Source organism: Nestor notabilis, unplaced genomic scaffold, assembly GCF_000696875.1.
Source record: "Nestor notabilis isolate BGI_N333 unplaced genomic scaffold, ASM69687v1 scaffold8038, whole genome shotgun sequence".
Lineage (NCBI taxonomy): Eukaryota > Metazoa > Chordata > Aves > Psittaciformes > Psittacidae > Nestor > Nestor notabilis.
Window position 1 is genome coordinate 21,551 of NW_009940543.1, and position 13,833 is coordinate 35,383.

The window sequence follows — 13,833 nt, forward strand, 5'->3', positions numbered from 1 at the left end:
CAGAAGGAGATACAGGAGTCTAGGAATACGGAATTTACCACCAAGCGCAAAACTAAGGTGCCTGACCCTTGTGCATGCAGAGCTCCTCCAGGGAGTTAAAGTACACAGATTAAAAGCCAGAAATATTAGGAATTTGTTTTCATGAAGCACTCTGCCCTTAAGATATATATATAAGGAGAAATATTTAGGTGATATACAGATAATTGGGAAACGGCTAAGGAAAGGTGGTGGAAGAAATGAAAACATTGCTTAAGAAGTAAAACACCAGACCTCTTTATTGCTATATATAACATCAATAAGTGGGGTGCTGTGGATTTTTCCTGAACAATGCACAAGTTTAAGTATTTCCAGTATGATATGGTGCATATCATAATGTCATGTAGGGCTGTTGTTTCCCCCGGGAAACCCATTTGAGCTTTAGGGCAGGACGTGTTTCCATGGAGAATGGTCACTTTAACAAGAAAGCAAGAAATCTGGGCAGCAAGACTGTTCATACAGTCTTGCTGGTACTGGGGTAGTTGGAATTATGTGCTATTGTGATACTCCTGGATTTCCAAAAGAACCTTCAGAAAATATTTAGTTACACTCAGTATCACTGAGAGCAGGGAACCTTTTTCTTTGGATAAGCTCTGACTTTGGAGAAGGCTTCCTTGAAACAGAGGCATCTGAACCACAAAACCGCTTTTGCCTTCCCTTGAAGTGATAAGTGTTTCCAGTAATAACTATTATCAAGCTTTTAGGCAATTGCTGTGCCCTGCAACGTGTCCAATACTGGATAAGGAGCTAGGGGTGAGAGAAGGAGTACTAATCTTCTGTGCACCCATCTGAGAAGGTGAAAAATTATGCCAGATCCTCTTGGCTGTCAAACTAAGAAGAATCCTACAGTAATGTAGGACAAGGTCTGGATTATTTTTCTGAAGGGGCACTTCATCCAAACAACAGTGCTGCCTTTGGGCTATATTTATGTTCCTTTCATAACAGCAAAGTGAACATTTAAAAAAGAATTAAAAAAAGCTGTAGACAAGGTCTTGTGTCTTGGCCTAACCTCTGTATCCATTCTGAAACTGTATTTGCAGTTGTTATCCATCAGAGCATCCTCTCATAAACTGTATTCTATTAGTAGTGAAAACGCTTTACTGCTTAGTTTTTGTGTTAATATTTTTAATAGTGTATTATATACACCTATAAGTTTGTGTCATTGTGCCAGCAAATGATATTAACTGTTAAAGAACTTACGTTCACTTCCTGGTATTTGTTTTGAAATTTAAGGTAAAATTTGCTTTTGTCATTAAGTCTGTACACACATGCATACACCAACTGTATGTGATGTTCTTGGAGGTCCCTAGGCATGTACCTGCACATACTTGCTGCTTCTTTTCTTGTTCAGGGTTGAGTTGAAAGTAAGTGGAGCTTGTTCTTAGGATTTCCGGGGTTTTTTTAGAGCACAGAGTATATTGTTATGCAAGAAAGACATTGGCACTTACTTGCCTGTCATGCACAGATCACCTTTCTGTTCAATCCACTTCTATGTGTTTCATATTCTCATGCCTTTTATTGCCTGTAAAAAGTACCAATATGACTAAGGTACTCTCTTCTAGGTCTAGGACCTGTTGTCCACTTCGTAGCCTTTCTCATTTAAGGAGTAGGGGTTTAGGGCAAAAAGTTATCTTTTATGTTGAGTCTTCTGCAGCTCTGTGCTGTTCAGCAGAACTTAACAACGTAATTATTTCACTTTTAATTAAATCTTAAGGCGTTTAACATCTGTCTCACAAATTCTTACCGTAGAGCGCTCACAGTTTACACTTACTGAATTAGCAGAGAGTCCACCTACACCGGCCTCAGTGTTGAAGGGCACTGAAAATGCATTTTGCTGGATTAAATTCCCAGTTACCTGTTTAGTAGTTGGGGAAAGGGTGTGCTGCAGCTCACTAAATCTGGTTGAGGCAGGTTGTTTGCTAATAAATTCGAACATCGGGTGTGAAGTGCAGTTGAGAAGGTTTAAGAAAAGGTTATGAATTCCAGTTCTAGACTGTTACTCTTTGTTTCATTTTGCAAGGCAAAAACTGTACTGTGATCTTGTCTAATGTGATTAACATGAAGAGCCAAGAAAACTTACCTGATTAGAATAACTAAGTAATATTGCCAAGCTTGTATTCCCAGAAGGTAGGGAAAAAGGGGCCATATGAGTTTCAGAGTTATGGAAAACACTGAGAAAATGGATGTTAAAATGTGCTTTAGGCAGTTTGCTCAACAATACATCAGGGAAACTTCCAAGTCTACATAGCGATTACCCGATCACTGAACATGTTATTTAATTGTAGAACCACTTATATTCCATCTGTATTTCTCAAACCCAATCTTTCCAGATGTCTCAGACCAGTTTTATAGGCACCAGACACATTAGGGAACAAAAGGCTTTCCAATATATACTCACATTATCAAACATAGTCGCTAACTCTCACCAATACCAAATGTGCATCACATGTTAAATCCACGTTCCAATATTGAATCCTTTTGTCAGCAGTTTGTGACTTTCATAACTCACTTTAATTCTTCAGAGGTCTCAAATATTGTCAGTTCCTAGAGTTTAATAGTCAAAACTGTCAAGCACACAAAATATTTTCAAACAAAGTGATCTCTGAAGGGTTCAGTATAATTATTTTTCACATGTTTTAATGAAAATGGCTTCACAGTTCTATGTTTCCTTTCCCTAACTGAGTCACTCTGAATCATGCTGTTGTGGGGGAGTCTGCCTGGGAATCTGGACTGGAATTACTTTTCAGCATGAGTTTTGGGGGATGGTGGCTGGAGGGATGTCCCTTCCTCGAACTTTCTTAGGTAAGAGAGGAATCCATGAATCGAACTCGCTGTACTTGGACCCAAACCATGTTAGCTCTTTGAGAAGCAGGTTCGAGTATCCAGGTTGTCTTCCCAATTTTCTGCTTCTTTCAGAGCCATTTAGAAGCTAAGTCCTAAAGGCTGCAGCCAGCAATGTCACAGCTAAATTACTCTACCTGCAGCTCATCATCTTCATGAATCAATGTGTCTTTTTCTTTTTGCTCTTTAGAATTTTTGCACTGTGATTTTCTACAACTGTTGAGATAGATTTAAGCTTTATCTTGTAAACAGCTTTTCTCAACCTCTCCATACCCCCTACCGTGCATACACAGAGAGCACATAAAAGTTAGCTATTTGAATGCAATTTGAAAGAGCCAAGATAAACCCAAAGAAAGAAATGCTGAAGTAATTGTAAATATTACCTTGTCGTTTGCAAAGGCAGAAGGAAATTTCATGAAGTGAGCATTGGAATATGATATTGGATCAGTAAATGACATGAAACAGATGTAGGTATTTATGGGAATGGTGTATAGGAGATTAAAACTGTTAAAAACTGAAACATGGTCTTTCCTGTGAAATCTTGTTAGGCATTTTCATTCTATTTCCAAAATGTAACTTTCTGTGAATTAATACTGATTTTTTTATACTAAAATTTCCATGAGCCTTTGTAATTTTCTCTTTGCCTTCGATCATGAACTCTCATATCTCCAGATAGCTGACCACGTGTGACCAGTAAGTGTTCATGATACCCTAGTTATCGTAGGGGAAACACTTTCTGAAATTCTGATATCATTGAGTTAATTTATGTTGCTCAATAAATCATAAATGAATCATGTACTTCCTCCCACAAGGAGTGTGTTTCACTATTTTTTGATTCTTTGTTTTCTTTTGACACGATACTAAACTATGTAAACGGGGAATAGAAGTATAACTTTTGCTTTAGTCACACTGTGAAATGAGAGGGGAGAATTGATAGGAAGAGTTTATTGAAAGTGTGAATGGTTTGTCTTCACTAACCAGCTCTCTGTCCTGGCCCATTACTAGGTGCTGGAATTCCATAAGTGAAGATTTAAGATAATATGTAGTAGGGTTTTTTGTTTTGTGTTTTTTTGTTGTTTTTTTTGTTTAAAAGCTGTTGTGGAACCAATGTTTTATACTGTGAACTGTGCAGTTAAAATGACCAGTCTGCAGACACATGGCAGTTAAGGTTTGGCAAACTACGAGAAGAGTCTTAGGGAATTCAGGCAGACCAAGATTACACATAAATAAATAAAACATGTGCTTGGCTTGGTTAGGGCCTAATTAAAGAATTGTCAAGTTGTTCAGACTTGTGCATATCAGCCCAATCTGTTTATTTTTCCCCATTCCCAATATTTTTGAAACTTATTGCCCTGATATCAAACATGTGCAAGCTGCAAATTATCTTTCATTCTGTATCTACAACTTAAAAGATTTAAATGTATTGAAAATGCAGTTCAAACCAGTTATGTCTTTTTTACCCTTACTTACGTTTTCTCAGACATTGGCAGCCAGAAATTCCACAAATACAGCCGAGAGAAGACGCTGAAGTGGTTAAAGAAAAAGGTATTGTGTTTCTCTTTTACTTTCAAAATTGCTTTATGTTTAAAATTAAAATGCTTATTAACTTGTCCTTATCTGCATTTGAGCCATGTGGTGTGCCTAAGTTCAAGGTGGATGTCCTATGCAGGAAGGAGAGTCATCACAGTAAAGTTGTTGCATTTGTGAATGTGATGAGATATTAGAGAAATTAAAAGTTTGTTGCATTTCTCTTTCTAATGGGGCTGGCATAAAAGGTATTCATGGAGTGGAGGGAGGCACAATAAGCAGCTGAAATTCAGCTTATTGCTGTGTTCGTTAGGCTTTGCATAAGGTGAGGGGCTTGTCTTTTTCTTTGTCCACTTCACAGATGAGCTAGAGGAGAGCTTTGACTACTGCAGCTTTTAAATTCTGCCATGCATTAAAGCGGGTCAGAAATGCCTTGGTTTTGTGCTACAAATGGATTTCCTCATGAAGTTTTGGCAGTGTCTCTCAGGATGGTCCTGGTATTATTGCTTTTATCCTGATCCAAGAGGTCTGTACACTATGCAGAAAATAAGCTAGTGTTATAGCAAAGCTTGATTGTGGTCTGTATTTTGGTATAAAGAAGGTGAATCTCATTTTATGCATGTGCTTGTGCCCCTATTATGATGCCACTTTGTAAAAAAGATTGTATGCATCACATGATACAAGGAAGCCTCCTCAGTTAAATTGGTTAGCACTAGCACAAAATATGGTTGACTTTCTGCAATGATGAGGAATAAGGATATCTTACTTTGCAATGAGTATTTGAATATTTTAATTTGGGCAGATACTTGTTTGTGGTGTTGAAAATGTCTTCTGCCAGTTATCTCTTTGCTAGATCCAGTATAGCAGTGCCTTGTAAAGTCCTTAATCTTTGATTTCCTCCAGGACTGCCTTTACAATCCAGCTGAGCTCAGCCATTCTCTGTGCTCCAAGCAGGTGTATTTCTCACCTGTGTAGTCATGGCTGTTGCATTTGAGTAGCTCAGCTCATCTTAGGGTGCTCCAAAACTGGTGCTATGTTGCCAAGGCAACATCTTCAAAGACATACTAGTTTCTTTGGGTTCTTTGAGCTCATATGCTAGTCATTACAAATGTATATTAAATTTCACCACAGTCCATAACTTGAGTGTTTTATATGCTTGAAACAAAATTACAAGAGCTTTGTCACTGCATTAACATGTGCATAACAACACTGATACAGACATTTCATTCTGTGGTTTCTTATAGGTCAATCAAACAGTGAAAGCACTTAAAAGCAACAATATAATTGTAGGTGAAAGGGTATATGCAGCTACATTTATCAGCAGTAAACAGATCACAGATACTGAAGAAGGTAAGAAAACTAAACATTGTAGTGAATTCCATTTTTGTGAAATCCCATAGGTGGAGATAAAACATGATAAGCATCTCAAATGTGTTGAAATTGGCCTTTGCAGTAAATTTATTCCTTCTGCAGAAAATTCCATATATGTTGTGATCGTGTGACTTGACTTTTCTGAGTTCTTTGGTATCTTCATTGGGTGACATTGTAATTAATGGTAGGTCTCAGCTTTTAGCTTCTCAGTTCAAGGAGAAGACATTTTGCTCAGTGAAACGTGCTGAAGTGCTTTGCTAAACTGAGACTGTCTTGGACAGCAGGACAAATGCTTATAATAATACGAGTATCCATCCAGTAAGTGTCTCTGTATTAAAATGGAGTTCTTTTTTATTATTATTTTTATTAGCATTCAAATACTCTTCATAGAATTCTTCAAAAAGAGAGAGGATCTTAGGAAGTCATAGTCACAGAGTAAAAGCTCTTGCTCTGAACATTACTTTATGTGGCAAATGTATAGAATACACAAATGTGTGCTTATAAAGGGCAAAACCTTTAATAATATGTGTATTAAATTGCCCTAATGTTGACAAGCTTGGAACCCAAAAGTCTGGAGTGATCCCTTTTGCTTCCAGTAACCTTTTCCCTCCCTTTGGAGAGGGCAGTGTCCTGAATGTTACTGAGACATGAAGTTATATAGAGAAACCTGAAAATGGATTTAGAATAAATTCGTTGAATGTTAATGAAAAATTAGAAAAGTTTAGAATAAGGTGAACAAAAGAAAGTTGTTTCTTGTTACAGAGACATTCAGAAGTCTGCATGCTGTTGAAAAATAAGTAGAAACAAAGCAACTTGCTGACGAAGTGGAAAATGAGTTACCAAGTAATATCAAAGGAAACAACATAAATGAGATTTAAGAGTCAACTAGACAGTTTTATAGAACAGAGATTGTAATATATGGTTTTTAAAAAGAGGCAAAGCTGCAAAACTTGTAAGTGACTTTAACTTTACAGTAGCTTTTCATCCTTTTCCCCACCCCCATTTTTTTAAAGAAAGGGAAAATCATCCTGACAGCAGCCATGTTGACTATGCTTAAATACTTTATCTCTGAATTTTTTAATTAGCTTATCTGCAGGGGTTTTTCCACACCTGGATATAATAGTCTTTTTTAAAACTTTTTTCAGATTGTAACTCTAAACAGCAGCACTGAAATAGTGAATACTAGCAGTTAAAAGTAGGTAAGTTTTGGAGGCAGCCCCACTGTATGTAGCAAGGTGAATGACAGGAAGTCAAATGGACCTTACTCAACACTTATTTTTAATAGGACTAATTTTCTTGTCTGATCCTTTTACTGCCATGACAGTGCAATTTATTTCTGTAGAGATTGCTTTCATAGGGGTATTACAAAATTTCAGTACCTTATAAATAGATGGGTGTATGTAGTTAGCATCTACAGACATTGTAGGGCAAAAATCTGGGAGAATATAATGAGTGCAAATGGGGAAGGAGGGGAGATTTAACATATGAGACCTGAATATTTCATTCAGAAGACAAAGAAGGGAGGTGCAGAAATATTCCTGATGTTTGACAGAAGGTTAATAACAAAGGAAGGCTAGGGTGAGAACACAGACTCCCTAGAAGGCAAACAGTGGTATTTTTGAATTGGTAGAGGAAGTCAGTGAAGATTGCTTCGGGGAGAAATGTAAAGAGAATGGATTCTTTATTTAGCACAAAATAATAGCAGTTGACTTGGACTCACCATTCAGTGTCATAATGTAAAGATTGAAATGATGGGAATATTTTTCTTAAGCAGTAAATAGGACATATTAAATGCTGAGGTGAAATTCGCTTGGATTGGAATTATTTCTTGTTCTTTCCTGACCCCAAAGTGAGTGTAGGGAGTGATAAATCCTTGTTGAATCTAAGTAGTGGAGGAAGTAGAGGTGCAGATAGGAGATACTAAGATTTTGATGTCAGTATAGTTGAAATGCATGCGCTGATGTCAGTTTGTTAATTCTTTCTGCTTCAATGCCAGCTTGCATTGGGCTTTTTAGGTTTCAAAAAACAAAAAAAAAAAGGAAACTATGTCTGGCACAGAAGAAACAGCTCTTTACCACCCTGAGGCTAGTTTACCACAGAGGTGAGATTTTGGCTGAATGTCTGTCTGGCAAACACTTCCTGCGCATGGGCGCTGTTACTCCCTAGCAGGCCCAACAACAGCAAGTTTAAAAGGTCCAGACGGTGATCAGTAAGTGCTTGTGTAGAACGTGACCGTAAAAGATCTGATTTAGGACTTTATGTTTTAAAAGGGTCACTTTTTTTCCCAGTCTCTCAGAAAAATGTTCGTAGCAGGAGTGCCCTGTACTGAAAACAGCTTCTAGTAGTTCATATTTCCACAGATAATTATCCCGTCTTGCCAGTGATGTTTAGATAGGCCTTGGCATTTTCTGTAAAGTACTGAAATTAAGTACAAGACTTTGAAATAGACTCATTGTCTCATCTAATTGTTTTCAGTTGAAGCCAGAAAATGTACTTTAGTACTGAAGCCTTTGCCAAATAATTGTAAGATCCAGATGCTTTAAAATTAATGATTGTGTGTTCTGTTGAGTCAGCTTTTTACTTTTGCAGGTTTTTAAAATTTAATTTCTTTGGAAAAATACATGATATCTAGTATGCTCAGAAAGTGAACAGCTTTTGTAAAGTACGTACAGCAGATATTAATAACATGTGCTGACAAAGTGAGTGTAGTAAGTCTTTACTTTTTAAATAAACCTACAAGTGTCATATAACATAAACTACTCAACACAGAGAACCATCACAGTGTATCCATTAGAAGTCTTTTACTATTAATTCAATCTTATGATTTATGGTAGCACGTGCAACATGGCTAAGGCAACGTGACTATATAATGCGAATGTTCTTTTTCTTCTTACTCCCTGCCCTGTTCCTGAAGACTATGTACGCTATGCCCATGGGTTAATATCAGAATATATTCCTGACGATCTGAGTAAGGAGTTGTTAAAATACTTAGGGTAAGTATTGTTCCAGCTAGCTGCTAGTTTTGTATGCAGTGCATTAATGTCCTTTGGTCAGTGCTGTTGAATACTGAGATTTGTTCATCATGGTTGCAATGAATAACACTATGAGCTTGTATTTGCCACACTTTAAATGTGGGTTTTTTTCAAATGTTGGTTATGCCTTTCTATTGTGCCTATGATGGGCTTTAAGAGAGATGTGATATAAAAGTCTGGTATGTCTGTTACTACAGTTGTATCATGAAAACCTGAGCAGTGTATCTTATTTTAAACAAAGTGGGAAGGAAATCCAAGGACTTAAAGCAGTTTGTCCAGAACTGTCAAGCACAAGCAGCAGAGCCAAGAGCAGAATCCTTATCCCCGGTCTTCTTGCCTTTTCCCTACTTGCTCAGTGCTGCTGGGGTTTGACTTCATATATCTAACCCATGTTAGCTTATATTTAAATCTGGAAGGTGAGCCAGCATCCTCACCCTGGTGTTCCTTGCCAACAGCAGCCTTTGCTTGGAGCATCACTGGGACCCTGCACCTGTCCCTCAGTTCAGCTCTGTTCAAAGGGTTTTGTTATAGTGACCTATGGAAAAATGTGCAATTTGCAGCTTGAAGTCCCATAGCTTAACTGTTTCATTGAAGAGATACTACGTGCTTTATAACACCATCTTACTAATAGGCAAGGTTTTCAAAAGTAAGGTGGAGTTCTGTTTTGGTTGCCAGATCTAAGAACTTTTAAAAGAGCCTATGTTTCTGCTATGGTGCCTGGCTCTGTTTTAGTTATCTAATATAGAGTCCATGAGCTTTTTTTTGCAAATGCATGCCATGTGTGAGCAGCTGATAACCAAAGCAGACTTTGTGGGGAAGGAATTAGAAGCTTTAGGTTGTGCAATCCAGCTGTCTTAATTTGTAACTTAAAATCTTCTGTTCTACAGGCTCCCAGAACTTAAAAACCCAGCAGCAGAGCCACCATTGAAGGTAGGAGAATATTAAGATATTAACAGATGTATTGTAAGCTAATTTCTCTGAATTATTACTGTAACTACACTAGGCCAGGCACTGGGTACAATACAATAAGTAAGTTGGCCTTGTGAAAAGTTGGTCTGAAATAACATGAGAAATTTACCATGAATTTAATTTTTTTTAAAATAAGGAATATTTTGTTTGGTTTTCCTGTTTAAAAAAGAGGAGGGAAAAAGAGAGACATAAAATATGGTTTTGGTCAGCAGTCTTTTCATACATGTTTTGCCTGTTTAATTTTACTAAGGTTGAAGGGACAATATGACCTCATAGGTTTTCTTTCATATGTAATTTATGAGGACCCTGAAAAGGACCTCCTGGGTCATGAATTTCCAGACAACCATGTTGGATAATCTCTCATACACTGACCGTTCTTCAGCATAAGTCTCATTAGGACTTTTTTATTTCCATTACTTCTCTTGGAAGACTGTTCTATAACCTCATTCCTCTGATGCTCAGAAACCTTTCTGTAAAATCCACCTTGAATTTATTCATGGCCAATTAATTTCCTTGCGCTTTTGTGCTAACATTATCTTTTTTTTTTAATTGAAATGGCTGTTTTCCCTCCCTAACATATCTTTTCTCAATGTGTAAAGGGAAAACATATATCCTTTCTATTTCATTTTGTGAAGCCAAACTTGATTGTGTGAGGTGGGCTCTCCATTCCCTCGTCATTGCAGGAACATTTCTTTACACCTGTTCCAAGTTGAATTCAATTGTTTCAAAGCAGGTGACTAGAATCATACGCAATTATTCATGATAAAACTTTTACTGGCACAATATGATGGCATTCTTCCCTTCTTGTCTTAACTGGAAGTACTTACTCTCATTACATCTTAGAGTCCCATTTGCCTCTATTACTGTGCGAGGTACTAGATAGCTTACAGTCCTGCTGTGAATGGTTAGGACACACAGTTGGGTTTTTTTCTTCACTGCAATTTTCAGTTGATCGGCATTCAGATTTATGAGAAATTCATGCCATTAGCTGCTGTGTATGTGACCTTGTACTTCTGTGCATTTCACCTGTTTTTAGTGTTTCCAGTCTTGAAGGTTCTCTGGCTTTTCCTTCACGGTGTTAAAAGCTCTTTAAGCACTCATAATGTACATTCAGTAAATGTAAGCACACTGTTATCTTTAACGATTAATGAAGATTTTGAATAGGTATTGTTCATGGCACTCCGCTAGTAATCTCCATCCAATCCAATGCCATCTCTTTCTGCATTATTTGCCTTTGTTTCCCTTTTACCCGATTTCTTACCTGTCTTAAAATTCTTATGCGGTCTTTGTTTTCTGTAATTTCAGTTGCTTAAGTGGCACCATGTCAAGTTCTCTGGCAATCCTTCACGTTTCTGTCACCAGAAAATGTGTTACCTTTGAGGAAAAAAAGATGTTAGTAGGCATTACCTACGTTTAGTTTTCATTTACTCTATATCTTCAGTTTTACTTCCTTCTTTAACTTTTTCTCCCCCTTCCCATTCTGCTGAAGCCTGCTACCACTTTTTCCTCCTCCTTACATACAGGTGGGTGTTTGGCTTTTCTGCCACGTTATGGTCCCTGCCTGATAGAACAGTTGCCATGTTTTGCACTGGACTTGTGATTTCTGAGGCAGTCTCCCAACAGTGTCAGCATGTTGAGTTTTACATCTGTCTTGAATAGAGTGATTTCTATTCTCTTTTCTGCCCTTGTGTTTAACCTCTGCATCTTTACTGAAAACAATTTACTGAGGCAAAAGATTTATTCCATTTTGGGGCTACACATAGATTAGCTTTAAAATCTATCCAATCCTCACTGTATAGCAGCTTCACTTTTTCTTTTCTGTTTCCCTTTTTGCCTCTGTGGCTAAACAACCTTCTACTATTTGTTTTAATTTCCTTTCCAAGGTCTAACTCAGCTTGACTTTTTGGCAGTTCTCACTTAATCCCAGTATTACCTGACCCCTAAAACAAATTTTGGTTTTTGGCAGTCTTTTTTCTCATTCATTGTAAAATTCTGCTTACTCCTAAAATCCTTTTTTTTGGGGGGGTGGGTATATGTGTGCATCTGTATGAGCAAGGGGGAGTATTCATATGATCAAAGGACTATGAAGCCTGGTGTATGAGGAAAGGCTGAGAGAACTGGGTTTGTTCAGCCTAGAGAATAGGCAGCCATGTTCCAGTATTTAAAGGGTGGCTACAAAGAAGATGGAGACTCCCTTTTTACAAGGATTCACATGGAAAAGATGGGGGTAATGGTCACAAGTTATTTACCTGACTGGGCACCAGAGGAAAATTTTTCACAGTGTGAACAGTCAGCCATTGGAATAAACTCCCCAGAAAGTGGTGGATTCTTCAGTGTTGGACACTTTTAAGACTCAGCAGGACAGGATGCTGGGGTACCTATGTCTAGGTCATGTTTTGCCTAGAAAGGTTTGACCAGATGATCCTTGAGGTCCCTTCCAACCTGATATTTTATGTTATAGTTTAGTCTGAGAAGCTCTTTCAAGATTTTTCACCTTGATTGAAGAGTCAAAATCACTTCTGTTTTTTTCTTTCACATTCCAAGTGTCCTCCTCAAGGGGGACATCAAGTCACTTTGCTTTGGCTTAGAGAAGTAAGGCATATGGTTTGCAACATTTGCCCCTCTAGAATCAAGAACCCCACTTTTGATTATCCTTTCTTTTTAATTTAAACTGAGGCACTCTATGTCTACTGAAACTAGGTTACTTACTACACCAACCTTTCCTGCAATGTCCCTGCTGCTTACTGAAACAGAGTCTAAAAAAACTTCATTTCTGGCTGGTTCAGTGACTGTTCTGCTAAGCAGTATGTCAGCTAGCACATGCAGGAATAATTGGGCCCTACTGTTATTAATAGCATTTGTTCTCCAATGTATATCCATGGATAGAAGTTATTTCCATGTGGTTGGACAGTTGTCCTGGCTGCACAGTTACTTGGCCCTTTGATTCAGTTAAGAATTATCTTTATGCATTGTAAGAAATATTAAATGCACATCAGGAGCCAACTGATATTCATTAGCCATATAAGCATGTTACAACAACTATATTAAACTACATGTGATGTACATTACATATTATGTACGAATACCTTTTATACCATTGGGATAGTTCTGAGAATCTATTTTTAAAAATAGTTTTATTTCAGTGGCTTGGTTACAGAGGAAATGAGGCTTAGAACTGTTCGGTTGTTGGGCAGTGAAATCTTGCTGAGGATCTGATTAATATCCAGAGCACTGACCAGGGTGTATGTGATGCTTCTGTGTTTTAGTCTTTGCAACTTCAGAGATTGAAACTCCCGTTTATTTCAGAGTCTCAGAGGAGCAAGGCAGGCTTGTACACTGGAACCTATAGTCTCCTTCAGACCACTTTTATTCACTTGCATTGACATTTCTCTTCATGAAAGTAATGTGTATTGATAGACATAGTATAGGATTATTGTAAATAAAGCAGGGTCTAACGTGTATTTCCTGTTATGGTAAAGTAATTGCATGTTTAGAAATGATGTTAAAGTAACTTCTCAAGGGAGAAGAGATTTAGAAACTTCACTGGTTAACAGAAAAGCTACAAGAGATTCTCTCTCTTGTAGTTCTGGGTAATAGTAAACTGGGTACAGCCTAGATTCTGTGATCTAATGATTAAACCAAAATTACATGTTCTGTGTATTAATTGTAAGCCATTGATCTTGTGTTGTAATTGTCATACTGTCCATTGTCAGCACAGGGAGTCTGGCCATTGGCAGATGATGAGAGACATCTACAAAGAGTATGTAGGCTCTGCTACAGCAAAACAGCAAACATTTTGCTGGAACGCAAACATTTTGTTGTAATTTTTAAAAACTTGTTTATCAGATTCCAGAAAGAGAAGAATAGTAATTATTCATTAGATTGTCATTTGAAAATGTAATCATAGCACAGTAAACAGGCCCCTAGAGAGGCTGATCCAGATCCCATTGAAATCAAAAGAAAAGGCTGCTGTTGGATGTGGTTCTAAAAGCTGAGAAATCTAAGCTGCAGACCTGGCTTCTGTGCCAAAGCTGGGGGGGGGGAGGGGGGCAGAGAG

General features: G+C 37.7%; 1 protein-coding gene across 1 annotated transcript in view; it reads left to right on the forward strand.

Moving 5' to 3' along the window:
* The window catches only part of RNASEH2B (ribonuclease H2, subunit B), a gene marked incomplete at its 5' end in the record, with an annotated part of 29,948 nt that overhangs the window by 12,973 nt on the left and 3,142 nt on the right, over nucleotides 1–13,833 (forward strand). The window contains 4 exon segments of the mRNA XM_010020411.1: nucleotides 4,358–4,422; nucleotides 5,649–5,754; nucleotides 8,690–8,768; nucleotides 9,695–9,737. Of these exon segments, the coding sequence (XP_010018713.1) occupies nucleotides 4,358–4,422; nucleotides 5,649–5,754; nucleotides 8,690–8,768; nucleotides 9,695–9,737 (293 nt within the window).